This window comes from Callionymus lyra, chromosome 16 (assembly GCF_982586985.1).
Source record: "Callionymus lyra chromosome 16, fCalLyr1.hap1.1, whole genome shotgun sequence".
In the NCBI taxonomy this organism is placed as follows: Eukaryota; Metazoa; Chordata; class Actinopteri; order Syngnathiformes; family Callionymidae; genus Callionymus; species Callionymus lyra.
Window position 1 is genome coordinate 2,453,333 of NC_141833.1, and position 16,088 is coordinate 2,469,420.

The following is a 16,088-nucleotide window of genomic DNA, read 5'->3' on the forward strand; positions in this document are numbered from 1 at the left end:
CAACAAAACGTGTCACCAGCAATAAATTGCTCGTCAGGTTGACAGTGAGTAGGCAGGGGAGAAGATGGACTAACTTTCACATTGTTATCTGACAGGGAGAAAAGGGAGACAAAGGAAATCCTGGAACGAAGGTGTGTTTCCTCATGAGGACCTTTTAATAATGGATCAATATGTAACTTTAATGACTTATATGTGACTTCTACAGGGAGAACAAGGTCCTGTTGGACTCACTATCCAAGGACCTCCTGGTCCCCCTGGACCTCCAGGACCTGCTCTTAACCTGCAAGACGTAAGTGCACTGACTCTTCATTATGATGAAGACACGTAGGAAGTTTGATATGATTTTATCAAACTGTAACAATTTAATGATGACAAAACATCTTGCAAAACCTCTCAATTCTTGACATCCTTAGCTTCTCAGGGAGTCGGGTGGATTCAACTTCACAGAGATTGTAGGACAACCGGTATGTTGACGTATATTCTTTGTCTCATTGGCTCTTTTTTGGTTTGAAAAAAAAGGCAGAATTATTGGAGCATAGAACAGTTTTCCCACAGTAGAAGTGATACTTTATGTAGATCCAAAACATTTAATAATGGATCATTTTTGTAGACCAACAAGAACCATCAATACATCTTGAACAGAAAAGGATCAAATATGGCTCAGAGAAACTACACAACTACTAGCACCTTTCTGGCTGGATTTGTTTATAATTTGCTGGCTTTAATGTACTTTTTATTTAACTTTTACATATTTTGACTGTAAGAAGTGTGCAAAAAAACTGAATCAGCCTTCTCTCCTTTTCCTTGGGGTATTATCTGTCTTCTATTGTATCAAACATTATGCATCTTGCTGAGGCTGAAACCTGTATCATTGCTGAGTGTCTGTTTGTGTGTTTCTGATTGTTTCAGGGCCCAGAAGGCATCCCCGGCAGAGCAGGATTTCCTGTAAGAGCTTTTTCTTTTTATTGTTAATTTAGGAAAAGGGCATAAAACCGACGCAAATATATGTCACATATGGAAAAGTATTTTCATTTGGTTCAATATATCCAGAAAATAAAGTCACATTTGTACAGTAGTACTATATAAAGTGCATTTTTTAATCAAGTAGAAAAAAGTAGATTAAATGTCTTTTCCATGTTCATGGTAAACAACATTTGAAAAGCCTTGAGCATCTGAGTCGATTGGTAATTGTGTGTAGGGAGGTGGTTGTTTACACAGTCGTGTAGGACTCACTCAACTCAGCTGTGGTGATTTTGACACCAATAACCACTATTAGCCAATTTAGGTATCAGGTGGATTACACTATAAACAGAATATGCCAGTGGAACAAGTTTTCTGTCATATTTTGTCATAAGAAATATTAAAAATACTTCCTTATCTTTCTAGCATAGATACCGTTACCATATTTCTTGTTAGTTGTTACTTAATTGACGTTTGGTATTCATTATAATCTACATTTTCATATAGATTGATTTTGATCTTTTAACCTGGAGTTATCCATAACATTAGCATGTTTCAATGTTTCTACTGTTGTTTTTAATAAACATTTTATGTCTATGACTATTTATTTCTGCTCTCATTGGACGATAAAGGCAGGTAAATGGGCCAAATATTCTCTGATAGTTTATTTTTATTTGTTACATTTTTTAAATTCTATTTAACATGAATACTTAATTGTTTAATTTAATTAACTTTTTAATGTTGTTTTTTTTTAATAATAATAATTTTCATTTTAATCTGCAGGGGCCAAGAGGTCCAAAAGGAGACATGGGTCCTTCGGGTCCTTATGGACCAAATGGAATCAAGGTAAAAGTTAATTAATTCATTAAAAAAAGCTTGTCATCGTGATCCTTTAAAAAAAAATCACATGTGCACATCAAATAATGTTCTGTTATGATAGATATTTAAGCCAGCACAAGGCACACCTCTGAATATATCACCATAACAACATTCTATTTAGATATAAAGCCATGACAAAATACGGGATCTTTCTTTACATTCATTTCTGTGATTACGTTACATAAATAACTGCATTAAATGATGGCAAAATCCGCATTGACAGATGAGACACAAGCACTTGATTTTACTTTAAAACTATGTTTCCTCTAAGGGTGAGAAGGGAGAACCAGGGGTCACCATTGCTGCTGACGGATCATTGTTATCAGCTCCAAGAGGTCCCGAGGGTCCAAAAGGCATCAAGGTAGCCTTTAAATTGTTCCTCGTAACGTATCCATCTCACTCTTACTTCTTAAACTTGTTGTTTAGGGTGACCGTGGGTTTCCTGGTTCGACTGGATTAATGGTAAGAATAATCACTGAAATCATTCAAATGATCCAAATAAACATTTCTGGAATGTTTTAGGGCCCGATAGGACCATCTGGGCAGAAGGGAGAATATGGTTTTCCAGGTCGTCCGGTAAGTAATTTGCCAAATATTGAGATTTAACTGTGAAGTTAATGCTTATGATGCTTGATAAGTTGGTGTTTGTGTCATGGCTGCTATAATAAGAATATTGTTTGTTTATTATCAGGGACGACCAGGAATGTCTGGAAAGAAAGGAGACAGGGGGGAGGCAGTCACGATGCCTGTAAGATTAAACTTTCAATATTGTTCATGATTTGTCCATCAATAAAAAAGTAGCACACTATTAGTGCAACGTGGCTGTAAAAAATGATCTCAGAACAACAAATCAGAAGGAGGGAAAATGTTGATCAAGCTTCATGAAGCATCGTCCTCATTTTCATAGCCCACTAGATGGCACTCTTTGCTGTATATTCTTTGGCTTTGGTTATTGCAATAAAACATCCCATTATTTTTCATGAAATGTCCTTACTAAATGAATGTCTTGTAAAGCAGATTTCAACTGACTATATACACATTTGTTTTCTTTATATTTTTTCTTTATTTTAACTTATATTTTATAACTCTACTGTCAACCCCTATCCCTATTATTTGTTTATTGTACTTCTCTGCACCCCTGCAGGGACCCCCTGGCCCACCTGGACCACCTGGACGTCCAGGACGAGTTATTGGACTCTCAGGAGTGAGTTAAAGTCTTTCTAGTGTTAGAGGTGATGATGATTGAATATGTTCACAACGTTCTACAATGGCCCCAAAACACAGAACAAACAATATTCAAATACTGAGCAATAGCATCTATGTATAGTTTATTAATACATATTTTACTTCAATGTTTCAATCGTATCTTTAATATATATGTTTAATATCATGTCAAACTGTCAATCTTTTACTTTGAAGATCTCTGGGTCTGATCGTAATGCTTTTCTTTCAAAGACAGTGTGGCCAGTGCGACCACGACCGCTATGCAAAAAGCCACTAGTAAGTCAGAGTTGAACGACCAGATTAGGCTGTTTCTCTTTGAAACAGGGCAATCTGGTGGTTCTTATGGGTGGGCAGGTGTTGCAGCATCAAGCCAGACCCCCCCTCGCTCCACACCTTACTTTCTCTTTGATTCTTAAAAAAACTCAAGTATCTTATCATTTCACATTTTATTCTGATAAATATATCTATATATCCCAGATTGTACTTTCTGTGCCAATAGGAAATTAATTTTGGATAAGACATTAGAGCAAATGCCTATTTAATTTACCATCATTGTGGGTGAAATCACGATGGGTTGAAAAAAGCTATTTTCATTAATGGAGGTATACTTGGATACATAACTGGTCATATAAAATGTTATTGTACTTTTATGTAAATTGCAATCATAAAATGTGAGAAAAGCGTAAAAAAAAACTGACAGTCTGGTGGTTGTCAAAGTTCTTGTTATTTCTAATAATAACGTTTAATCCACTCAACTAGAAGTTATAATCAAACAACAACATGTCTCGTGTTTTTGCTAAAATATGTTTATTAATTTAGGAGTCAGAGCCTGTGATAGGTGGCACTAAAGGTGATAAAGGAGATGTTGGAGTTCCTGGAGACCCAGGTACATTTATTCTTTATATAACCTCATTTTTTAGTTAAGAAAAAAGGGTTCTGTTTTCAAACAATCACTTATGGTGTTATTTATTTTTCAGGGCTCGGAACTACAGATATTTCTATGGTGAGTTCATATTAAACATATTCTTAAAGCTTCATTTAGCATTGTCCCTAATTTTGATTCCCCTGGATGTCACTCTTTACTTTATAATCTTTGGCTTTCAGAATCTATTTTAATGAAATCTTACCTCATTTTTCAACCAAAAGCGCCATCTACTGAGCTTAGAAAATAATGACACTGTTTCATGAAGCTTCATCATCTCATCTTCTATAAAAGGGACAAAAAACTGAAAGTGTTGGTTGAGAATTCATGCAGGAGAATTCATTCCTTCACTGTCCACATTCACACTTGACCATGTCAAGAGTTAGTAGAAGTTTATTATTTGGTGTAGCCTGAAGAGCTCAGCCCAAGGCTAGAAGTAGAGCTGCTGTTTCTTTACTGAAAACAAGGTTTGCTTATGTGGTTGTTGTCTGTAAGGAAACAGCAGGACTGCTAATGAACTAGATGGATTTAGTAAATATAGAAAATGACAGGGAATATTTGAATGAGGTTTAAGTATTTTCAATGTAATAAAATGTAGTTTTGTCTCTAATTAGGGGGAACAAGGTGAACAAGGATACAAGGGTGAAAAAGGAGAGAAGGGTGAATCTGGTCAGCCAGGACCTCCTGGTTTACCAGGCCGGTCAGGACTTGTGGTAAGTGTTGTTGTCACTGACTACATGAAGTTGGTTTAGAATGGATGTGCTCATTCTGCACCAACCTTTTAAGCATTACACTGTACGCAACATATATCATTTGGTTATTTCATTATGTTATTTTGGTCGGCCCAATCAGTAAACATCATAAAACGGTTCTACAATTGTCGAAAATCTTAATCTTTTCCTTTAAGGTCAGGTTTTTACACTGGATCAAGACATGGAGTTTGCAGGATGCTCCATTGGTGTGGCATCCTTATTATCAGTGACTCCATTTCTCTCTGACATTAAAAGTCAGCCTTTAGATTATTGTTAAAGTAAGAATAGTCCTGGACTTTCTATATACATATAATGTACCACACACATGCACATTCCTGCTCCATCGCACCCTCACTAACCACTGTCAAAATCAGGGTCCAAAAGGAGAGGCCATTGTGGGTCCGCTAGGACCTCCAGGACTACCAGGTCACCCTGGACCTGTTGGAATTGGAAGGGCAGGTCCCAGAGGGCACCCAGGACCACCTGGACCCCCAGGAACTGTGATTGCACAAGGCTCAGGTCCAGAAAGAGTTAAAAGTCCCTGCTTTAAAAGTGATAATTAATGTTAATATGTTTCTGTTTGTCATCAGAAATCACTGCACCCGGTCCCCCTGGTCCACCTGGCCCCCCTGGGTCACCAGGATACCCCAGCCCAGTAAGATGGCATGAGATGGAATTTGGTGTTCGCATCATCACGATCATACTTATCTACAATACTAATATGTTCAGGTGTCGACCTTCCAGACAACCCAGGCTATGATCAGAGAGGCTCAGAGGGCCTCAGAGGGAACCCTGGCATACGTGTCTGAGCGTGGAGGGGAGCTGTACATCAGGGGCCAGCATGGCTGGCTCAAAATTCCAGTGCGTGTCTTAAACAGATCATTATCCATGTCCCCCAACTAGGCCTTCGTTTTAAGTTTTGCACCTTTTTTCCTTCGAGCTTGGAGAGCTGATCCATCACAGACCATCGGCGTCAGATGTCACTTCCGAGCCTATCAGCAGACGCGGAGAGTGGACCAGGTCCCATAGGAGCCACAATCAGGTACTATCTAAAACTAGATTGTTCTATATGCAAAACCCCAGAATGTGTCATGCTAATTTCAGGAACTGCATGAGGGCTCCAGAGGTTTTCAGCCCAGCTTCAATCTGCTGCCTGAGACCTTCAACGCTGTACCTGGGGTAACAAACTATCATCATTTGGAATATCTTACTAGAGGTGTCAACGTCTACACATGTAAACACTTACACAAGATCAAATCTTTTAGAAAAATCAACCGTTTATTTGTTTGTTTTTTTATCCCCCTCCTCCGTGTTTAATTACCAATATATATTTATGCCTGGGAGTGATGCATAGCTACTATTGACCAATGAGCCGTGTCGTTTTGGTCATGTGATTTGCAACTCAGACAGCAGACTGGTCAGGTCTCAATAAAGTTATCAGACTTTGACTGCACAGACTCAAGCTTTTAAAAAACCCTTATATAGGGTTTATAATATTTCTAAATTACAAAATAATTAAGTGTGGCTTCGCTGGCTTGCGCAAGCACTTTTGTGTACAAATTCAAATCGGTTATATTTCAGGAAGTGTTAATGCATTAGGCTTATAAGGCGCACTGTTGATATTTGTGAGGATTTTAAATTTTTAAATGTGCCATTATATGGCTATAATTCATATATATAAATTGGCTACAAGAATATTTATTTTTGTGTACTGGAAGGGCTTTGCTGCAATGGAATTGATTTGAAGTTGTTGAAATTGAGTCAAAAGCTTCTATTGGTTATATATCGCAACTGCGTTAGAAAGATGGCATATCAGAGATCATAAATCTTCATCTTGTAACCGCTTAAAAGACGGTAAGAAGCTTTGGTTACACATATAAAAAAAATTGTAAACGTTGACACCCCTACTTCTTGCTGGCCTATGTGGATATTGAGATTGACTAAATTGATCTCTCCAGCTCCATCTAGTGGCACTGAACGTCCCACTTAAAGGAGACATGAGAGGAATCCGAGGAGCGGACTACCAGTGTTACCAGCAAGCACGTGCAATGGGACTTACTGCCACCTACAGGGCATTCTTGTCATCACACCTCCAGGATCTGGCTACCATTGTTAGAAAGAATGACCGCATGAACATGCCTGTGGTCAATCTCAGGGTACAGAGAGTCAGACTTCATAAGCGTGAGTTAAGTCAACTACAGTGTTCTCTTTTTCATTTAGGGAGAAATGTTGTTCAACAGCTGGATGTCCATCTTCTCTGGGAATGGAGGCATCTTCAATCCGTCCACACCAATATATTCATTTGACGGCCGCAATGTGATGACAGACGCCACATGGTGAGTGCGTCCCCTGATTGTTTTCAAATGACAAGCAATAACTTGCGTCCATTTGTGTCTCAGGCCGGAGAAGATAGTCTGGCACGGCTCCAGCGCAGTAGGGATCCGTCTGACCACAAACTACTGCGAGGCCTGGAGGACGTCTGACATGGCCGTCACAGGTCAAGCAGCATTGCTGCAAACGGGACGACTGCTGGGACAGCAGACCCGCTCCTGCTCCAACCACTACATCGTTCTGTGTATTGAGAACACATATGTGGGTAATGTGCACCAACGGAGGACCTGAGGAGAAGATGCACAGACGGTCACAGATCATCTGAGGGACACGTGAAGGACACTGACAACAACTTCAACAATTGTGTTTGTGTCAATTTTATTGTCAGACATCCGTCCAAGATCCAATATTTATTGTCTTTATTCCAAGTGATTTGGCCCGTCATCAATTGGTTTAGATTCTAATTTAAAAAGCCAAACTTGTGCCCCTCGATGTTTGTCATGGTAGATGCAGCAGGAGGCAGATGACCTGGTCTGGGAGATCCTTATTTTTAACATCAGGTGCTGATTGTTGGTGCTTTTGGAAGAAAACTGTAGTTACTGACCTGCACTCTGTTCTGCTATTGTGACGGGCTGAAGAAGCTTCATGAAGAATTGTCACTATTGGATGATAAATATTTGGCTTCGAGCAGCTATTAAAGAAACCTCCTATTTTCAAACCAAGAGGGCCATCTAGCTAGCTCGAAAAAAGAAATGACACTTTTTTATGAAGCGTCATAAACCCATTTCTAGAACCAACAGGCAGCTTTTAGGCCACAGGTTACCCATAACTGAGCATGAGCCTGATTTAATGACAGGGCAACCTTAAGACACATGTGAACTTAAACTTTTGGCTGATTTGTACTTCTAGTATACTTAAATATTGAAAATAAAAAGAATAAGCCTATTTTTAACATAGATTTAACTTTGAGGAGCACATAATTCTATACATTTCCACAAAGAAAATAACATTAGCAACTAAACATATTTAATTTGAACAAAAACTGTGAAATTTAAAAATATAGAATATTCTGCATTGCTAAATAATTTCCCCAAAGAGAAAAACATTGTAGCAGCAGAGTTGTAACCAAAAACTAGATTAATAAAGGTAAATAAAACAAATTCACATTCACAGTTCAATATATTTCTTTTGTGAAAAGGCGTTTTACTTTTAGCTTTTAACAGACGTTGAGATTACACAGTCAAATTATTTTATCTAATCACCACTGAAGTGGAAACATCCACTTGTACTTTTGGTGGATTTTTTTCATATTCATCGCATCGTTTCTTTTATTTTTTATTTTAGCAGATTTTTATGAAGATGTACATATGTTTTGTTTTTTTACTTTGTAGTTATAGATTTTGTTGAAAGACTTGATCTGAAGTGACGTGTTATGAACAAAACCTCTGAGGAAACACCCAGCTGGGGTTAACTGAATAAATGTTTGTTTTTAAGTGATGCCTCTTTTTTTAATCAACTAAAATCAAGTGATGCTTGAACAATAGAATGTTGGACACACCTTCTACCCATCATGCACAGTGAAAAAAATGAATGTAGCAGCATTAGCTGTGAACAACAGTTGGCTTAGTTTGAAGCAGACCAAATTATTTAATTCTTTTTTTACTGCTTAGTTGCTGTGGCCTAAAGTTTTTTCAGGGGAGAGGCAGAGGGGACACCCTGAACAGGACGCCAGTCTGTCGCAGTGCCCACAGAGTGAATTAAAATGAACAGTTTCCTTTGATTAATCACACAAAGTTTATTTCTGGAGTCACATTTGTGGTAGTGAATCCTCTGGTTTGTTTAAAATGTATCAAGCCTTCCAAAAATTGATCATAAACAATCGTCTCTGAAGCATAGTCAAGAGTGAGGTGGTCTGCCTGATCCGGAGACTTCACTTCTGAAGGTTCAGCCTATGGATCTCGTCCACTCTGTTTCTGTGCAGCTGAAAAGCTGGAGTGACCCAACTTCCACATGAACATTGATCCCCGCACCAGCTGAAGGAGCCCAGTTTGGAGCTGCACTTGGGACAAAGAAGCTGCAGGGACAGAGGAGGTAGGGTTATCTCATCTGAGCAGTACAAGTTAGCAGTGGCTAAAACACACAGAGTGACAAAGAAAAACATCTTGTAAGACTTTCAATAAGCTGCAAAGGAAGCCAACAAAATATTTTGGTGAAAGTAATACAAATGGCTCACAACTTAGAGACACCTTAATATTGTAATGCAGCTAAAAACTTTCAAATGATAACAGGTTATAAATAAATAAACACGTTTTTGAAGTAACACAGAAGGTAATAATAGAAGACACTTTCAGTGATGCATTTATTTTTCAATGATTGATCAATTAAAAATCAAGTTAAATTCTAAGGGCAAGGTTAGCAGATAGTATTTATTGTTTTTAACTCAGTCAAATTGTAATTTAAAGGTTTCAAACTGTTCACCAGAGACTCATCTATTTAATTATTAAAATAATAGCCTTGATACCACAATATATGTTATTGATATAGGGAGCTTCAAGGATTGAACCATTTGAAGCGACATAGTGTCACATGTTTCCTTGGAAAGATATAATAAGGAAGACTCAAGTAATTATAAAAAAAATATTTCTCACCTGACCGTTCATCACTCCCAGTAAAGCATGTTCCATCCACTGCAAGGGCTCAATGAAGTAGGACGTACAGTTGACATCACCTGGACAACAAAACACGTCAATGATGAATCATTGATCAAAAGTAGACAGAAGTATGGACCTATTTGTCGACAAATTATCTCAAAATACGAAAATAATGATTTGACAATGTATATTTTTATCTTGAAGTAATAATTGAAGGGTTTGTCAAGGCACAGCTTCTGAATCTTGGTTATTTATATAATATAACATTATCACGTCTTGAACACTCTTTCGCAACCATGCTCAACAGGGTCATTACCTGTTCTTCATAGACCATTTAATTAAAACAAGTTTGTACAGTTCTACTTTAAAGTGTGATAGAAAGAAAGTCATGGTATATTTGTAGAATATTTAATAACTACATTCCATTGATCATGTGATCAGAAAAGAGACAATGAAAATACTGTATTGTATGTTTTCTCATATAATTGAAATGATCCTCATTTATTATATAATTTAAAAATAATAAACATTATTTACTGATTTGATTTTGAATTACATACATTTTTATTCAATATTTACATATTGGAATATTCATGTCAGTATTAGCTACAGAGGTAGTACTTTAGTGCTAGTTTTATTCATCTCTTATTCTTCATGAAGCTTCTTCAGCCTGTCATTTTTATTTATTTATGTCGAAATGTGAAGAGAGGCAGCTGTAACGGTGAGTGGGTGAGGTTTTGCCCTTACCTGAAAACTTACTGGGCTTTTTGTAACCGAATGCAGATGGTCCTTTTCCAACCTGGTGTGCTAGAAGACTGGAGCTACGGAATAGAGTTCGTCTGTAGATCCCAGACGAACTCTTATAACGATTAATAATGAAAGTACAAGAACTTTTATTGAATTATTAAAAACTTTTACAGATAAAACTGAAATTCTTAAATTGATGCACATAAGATTTACACAACACAGCAAATTTATATAAAATCATTTACTTGTGTCGTACCTGCACTTCCTGCATCGAAAAGAGACTTCAGAAGAGCTGGAGTGAGCCGGGTCAGCAGCAAACACCTCCCTCGGCACCTGCTGCAACTCTAAAGCAGCCACATGTTAATGGTTTGAACCTTTATTTGTGTATCTGCTTTTTATTGCATTTACCCGGGTATTTCTCTGTGATCTTTGTCAGCCTGTACTGTTTATAAAGAGGACTGGACATATCCACTTCCCATCTCATGGTCTCATACAGACGCAGCTGCTCCTCAAACCCAGGATTGACCCTGAAAACAAACCATGACATTTGTTACTAGGAAACACACACTCTCGCAAGTACTTACTGAACATCCTGCTTGACATCTCTCAGTCTATGATAGGCATCTGTGAAGTCCAGCTGCTGCGTCTTCATTAGATAAGCCGTCACGACGGTGGCACTGCGACTCCGGCCCGCCTGACTGACACAGAAGCCGAATTATATGCTGCACTTTAACTAGTTGGCAACAGAAAAAGTGGGAAATGTGTAAAGAATGTGTTGTCAAAGTTAATGGCTTAACGTGGGAAGAAATATTTTAGCAAGAGTACAAATGTGTTCTCAATCTGGAACATATCATGAAATTTCCAAATCTTAAAGCAAATACAATTAGACTTACCAGTGGACCAGTGCAGCCCCGCTAGCGTCCACGGCTTCTTGAATGAACCTTATACATTCGTCTAGGTGAGACAGGAGGTCCGATGTGACTTCATCTAAAACATTGATCCATTTTTTGTGAAAGGAAGATTCAGAAATGAAAGGAGCAGGATCTGTTGAGTCCACAGACAAGATGTGTGTGACACCAGCAGTGATCAATGCCTGACAGTCGTTGAGTTCAGCAGCAGTTCCGATGTAAAGGCCTGTATCAACCAGGTGCATGACTGTGGAAAGGGAAGTAAAATTACTTTGGGTAATAAAACATAAAAATAAAGGGGCCAACAAGCGCAACTTACTGGCTTTTAGATTAATTATGATGTACCCTAGTGGTAAAATGTTGCATTCATGCGCACAATTGTTTTCTCTTGAAAAAATAATCTTTATCAGATTAGTCATGGAAGTCTGCTCAAGAGGTGTCAGAATATGCACAGGTTGCTTCACTCTTGTTTCACTTAGATCAGATTGAATTAAAATATTAATCTACTGATAACCAACTTGTAAACCATATGTTTTAAAAACAAAAGAGGAAGTGGTTCATTGTATATTTCTGTGTTTTGATTTGGAGGTTTGTAAAAATAATAACATCTTCCTGATGTCATTATGAGTACAATATTGCAATGCACACTTTTACTTTTTATACTTACATTATTTTCATAATCGTATGTCCTGTGAAGTTATTTTTAAATGCAGGATAGGGCGCATTTAAATAGAACATCTACATTAAACAAAAAGTACTTGTTAACCGTTTACAGCACAAAGCTCACTACTGTAGGAAATGTCATGCAAAGAAAACTTTAATTATGACTCTAAACATGAATTGCTACGATTTAATAAATACACATTCAAACATAATCGATTCGATTTGATTTCATCAATAAAACGAAGTAGCGTCTATCAATTTCGTTGTAACCTTAACACAGTGCAGTGTCCTGTGGGCATTTTTAACGGTTTTATTAAATACATTAATATAGCAAACTTACTGATTTAGACGCGCAGTGGATTTCCACTTTAATATTATTGTGCGGAAAATGTGGGTAAAGTTGTAACACAGCGGCTGCGTGGTCTGCCAGCACCCACCGGAAGTACATAAAACGACATGTCAGACTCTGAATGTTATGTTCTTCACTTTACTTGTCCGGTAGAAACCGTGAAAGCCAAAATTGTGTTCCGTGCAACGTGGACCAGTCGGGTTTTATGATATTATGCAAGATTAAAGAAGCTTCTTAATGGATATTTTATTTTTGTCTTACAAATGTTAACTGAATTAAATGTCAAACCAAGTTGAATGTAATACTTTGTGAAGGAGAAACGTTGTTTGGGGAAATGTGCTGCACATCGTCAATACTAAGATGATAAAAACGTGAACACACTAAAATGCAGAATATTGTAGGAAATAAATTGATGAATAGTTTTTAAAAAGAATTGATCGAAAAAAAACAACAACCAACGCAGACGTTATTAATGGCACCATCTTGTGGGTATATTATTAAAACTGCGTATCCAATTTAGTTGAACAAAATCTTCTCTTTGAAATGGAATTTTGTGTTTATAAAAAAAGGTCCGTCATAGTTCAGTGCAGCGAAATATTTAAAATAATCGTTGGATAATTGTATTTATTTATTTAATCCAAACAAAACACACAGAATATATATGCTTCCTGAAATACATTTAAAGCAGCTTTATTTAGGTATAACAGATTCAAAATTAATCCACTTTTGACACCTGCTTGTTCCTGTTTTCTCTCATTAGCTTGATTTCTTCAGAGCTTTTTGATTGAATTGAATAACATAAAACCCATGATATGTATCCAGGAATGTATTTTATGTTTGTTTCCAAGTACTCGCTTTGGTTTATTGTACAACAGAAATGATTACAAGTGCAATCCACATAAAAAGATTTGAAAAACAATATCACCATAAGTTGTTCACTGAGCAAGCATCTTAACATCTAAACAAACAGGCCCTGTGAACTAGTAAGAGGCTTAGAAAACCCCACACACATGTGATAAATACATTTGATAAATATGTTTTGTTGTTCTGTTTTATTTATGGAAATCAACAGTGTAGACAGTTGTGTGATATAGTTGTGAGATACTTTGGAAGAAAAGCCAGGACAGAAGAAATAAAAAGTTTAAGGAGGATCAACTATGTCTTGAAGTGTTGCAGCAAGCAGCACATCTCACCCTCTGCAGATGGCAATAGGTGGTGCTACTGTGTCTGTGTACCCTCTTATTCATACACCTCAGTGATGTTATCGCTATCACTTGGCAGGGTAGGTACAATAGCTGCACTAGTAGTATAGAGCAAGTTTAAACTAAACATGTATGATAAACCATGCATCCTCAGATCAATTACAATACAAATATTACTCACCTAAACACCACAGGCTAAGGCTGCTCTGGCTCTATCAGGTCCAATATTTAAACTTGCTATTGGGACTAAAACACCAGCATTTTTCAGCCTGGACCTTTTACTTTCCCAAAAAAGAGATCATACTAAGAAATTGTGCAATGCAATACGAGTAAGTGCTAGATGAAAATAATGGATTTTCTTCTGTATTCTGAATTTCCAAACAATCACAAGCAGCATTGTATTTCTTAATCATTGTCCCAGGGTCCTACCTTCTCCACCACCAACCACAGCAAGAGTAACATGGGGGTCAAAGAACGCACAAACCTTGGGTCTCAGTAAAGCAGAAAAAATGTGTGTTTAAAACGTAAACAGCTGTACATTTACGGGATTTTGGCAATCATTAATATTTAAGTAGCTGCGATCTTTTGAAAAGGGGAAAAATACTTATGAATGTAAAAAAGTTAATATATATATAAACCATGCATTGAGTTCAGTTTCTGAAAATTAGCGGTATAAAGATCCCTATTATGTTCATGGTTGGGAATTATTGATGTGAATCGAGTGAATAGATTACATGTTCTTATTGTTTTATAGTGTTTTATTTAGTAGTTATATTTTTGCTCCTTGCTTGTACTTTGTTTCCTCTTGATAGAGGTTAGTGAGGAACGGCTAAAAGTTAACTCAAATCAGAGCTGTGCAACGCTTTTAGGAATGGAGGGTTACTGAATGCACCGCAAGCTAACACTTCTAGCGTTGCCAGCATTTTCTGTTGCAAGTTTTGTTTTTTTCATTTGGTTTTCTCTTTTGCTCTCCTTAGAGCTCCAGTGACCGTCTGCTGCCTGCGACCCAACTCTGTTCTGATTTGTTTCCGCTCATACATTTTGTCCTTATAGTAAACTAGTTGTGTTTAATAAAATAAAATTAATTAAGTTAATCAGCAAAACAGATATTTCATTGACATGTTTACTAGTGGGAAATATTTTGCTAGTATATACAAATATACAAGCAAGAAAAAATGTTGTAATACTAGTTGTTAACTTGTTGCCCTTTTGAGTGTTACTCACTAGTAACAAAGATGCTCTTGCATTAGTGAGTCCAGTACACCAAAGCTATTGAAGGAAATGGCATCAAGACCTTTACTAGTTCACTAGTAAAAGATTTGACCCTCACTTGTTCACTAGTGAGATCTAATGAGGAACAACTATATATATATATATATGTGCCACTACTTAAGTCCACAGCTTACTAATGAAGATTTTCAGTGACTATTTGCTCATCTTTTTTTACCTCATAGTCTTTTCCACCCTCCTACATTTCATCATGCAAAATACAATAATTTGTAATAAATACATTTTACATGTGCAAATCATATTTAAATTAGCCAGAGTCTGTGACTTTTCTCCCCACAATCAAAACAAACAAATGAAAACATGAATGCAAAATAGATTAACCGTTTATATTTGTTCATTTAAACATTTCTGAAATAGACCTGTACTTACATTTAAATAGTGCAGACCAGCTTCAGTTTAAATGTTTATATTTTATATGATAATGAGATAGGGTCCAGTCTCCCCATGACCCCCACCCCGGGATAAAGCGGTAGACAATGATGAAATGTGACAAATGAATGAATGAATACATAGTTTTTAATGAGAATATTTACAGACGATCAGGGCCTTTTTTGAAACGTCTCCAAATGAGTTTAACAAGAATAAAACTGTAAATCAGTAAATTAAAGTGTTGATGATGAAGATGATGATGATGAACTGGTCGTATGAATTGCATATAAATGTGAGACGCAATTGCAACACACACAAGTTCTTATTACATTCATAAAATAAAAAAAATTCTACGTCATTTGGTACTACGCCCTCTAACCGCTTCGCTATTGGTTTTTCCCCGAGCAGTAGTGGTTTTAGGTAAGGGCGAACGGGGCTTTTTTCATGACATACGGGGGGCGGCACGAGCGCTTGATAACAAAAATTAAAATGCGCCTCTGCAACACGGTTTTGTATGAGGCGATTTGGCGCCCCCTGCAGCAGCTGCTCGCTGACAAGGTGCAGCTGTGAGTGAGAGAAGAAAGGAGGGGGGGAGCGGGGGACACTTCACCTCTGGGTCTCTCCAAATGATCGGACGGGGGGGGGGGTGGCGTGGGGGGATAATATAAAGTCAGTCACACGATGAATTTCTTCCATATAACGCAAGTTTCATTCATAATATTATATATACATGTTTATAATTCCTGCACGTTTTCTTTTTTATGAATTGGTCGAAAATAAGTAATAAAAAACTATTAAGTTGTCACCAAGGTGAAATGGTTTGGTCTTGATTTCTGAACGT

General features: G+C 37.2%; 2 protein-coding genes across 4 annotated transcripts in view; one reads left to right on the forward strand and one right to left on the reverse strand.

Annotated features, from left to right (window-relative positions):
• Nucleotides 1-8,561, forward strand: part of col15a1b (collagen, type XV, alpha 1b) — a 32,265-nt gene extending 23,704 nt beyond the window's left edge. For 2 of the 3 annotated variants that reach the window (XM_087810533.1, XM_087810535.1), the window contains 22 exons: nucleotides 96-131; nucleotides 206-289; nucleotides 414-464; nucleotides 910-945; nucleotides 1,744-1,806; nucleotides 2,111-2,200; nucleotides 2,266-2,301; nucleotides 2,362-2,415; nucleotides 2,531-2,587; nucleotides 2,984-3,043; nucleotides 3,295-3,339; nucleotides 3,883-3,949; nucleotides 4,041-4,066; nucleotides 4,600-4,698; nucleotides 5,112-5,256; nucleotides 5,328-5,392; nucleotides 5,467-5,598; nucleotides 5,678-5,779; nucleotides 5,842-5,916; nucleotides 6,696-6,893; nucleotides 6,958-7,073; nucleotides 7,137-8,561. In XM_087810533.1, coding sequence (XP_087666659.1) covers nucleotides 96-131; nucleotides 206-289; nucleotides 414-464; nucleotides 910-945; nucleotides 1,744-1,806; nucleotides 2,111-2,200; nucleotides 2,266-2,301; nucleotides 2,362-2,415; nucleotides 2,531-2,587; nucleotides 2,984-3,043; nucleotides 3,295-3,339; nucleotides 3,883-3,949; nucleotides 4,041-4,066; nucleotides 4,600-4,698; nucleotides 5,112-5,256; nucleotides 5,328-5,392; nucleotides 5,467-5,598; nucleotides 5,678-5,779; nucleotides 5,842-5,916; nucleotides 6,696-6,893; nucleotides 6,958-7,073; nucleotides 7,137-7,359 — 1,860 coding nt within the window. In that variant the 3' untranslated portion in view covers nucleotides 7,360-8,561. The remainder of the gene's footprint in view (nucleotides 1-95; nucleotides 132-205; nucleotides 290-413; nucleotides 465-909; nucleotides 946-1,743; nucleotides 1,807-2,110; nucleotides 2,201-2,265; nucleotides 2,302-2,361; nucleotides 2,416-2,530; nucleotides 2,588-2,983; nucleotides 3,044-3,294; nucleotides 3,340-3,882; nucleotides 3,950-4,040; nucleotides 4,067-4,599; nucleotides 4,699-5,111; nucleotides 5,257-5,327; nucleotides 5,393-5,466; nucleotides 5,599-5,677; nucleotides 5,780-5,841; nucleotides 5,917-6,695; nucleotides 6,894-6,957; nucleotides 7,074-7,136) is intronic. The other variant, XM_087810534.1, reaches the window with a different exon arrangement.
• A 49-nt stretch (nucleotides 8,562-8,610) lies between these two features.
• On the reverse strand, nucleotides 8,611-12,480 carry dusp12 (dual specificity phosphatase 12). The gene is made up of 8 exons (XM_087810537.1): nucleotides 12,378-12,480; nucleotides 11,360-11,621; nucleotides 11,051-11,164; nucleotides 10,875-10,993; nucleotides 10,723-10,810; nucleotides 10,467-10,558; nucleotides 9,717-9,796; nucleotides 8,611-9,142 (listed from the first exon to the last, which is right to left on the reverse strand). The coding sequence occupies exons 2-8, from the start codon at nucleotides 11,617-11,619 to the stop codon at nucleotides 8,999-9,001; spliced, it is 897 nt and encodes a 298-aa protein (XP_087666663.1). The 5' UTR covers nucleotides 11,620-11,621; nucleotides 12,378-12,480; the 3' UTR covers nucleotides 8,611-8,998.
• Between the last annotated feature and the right edge of the window lie 3,608 nt (nucleotides 12,481-16,088).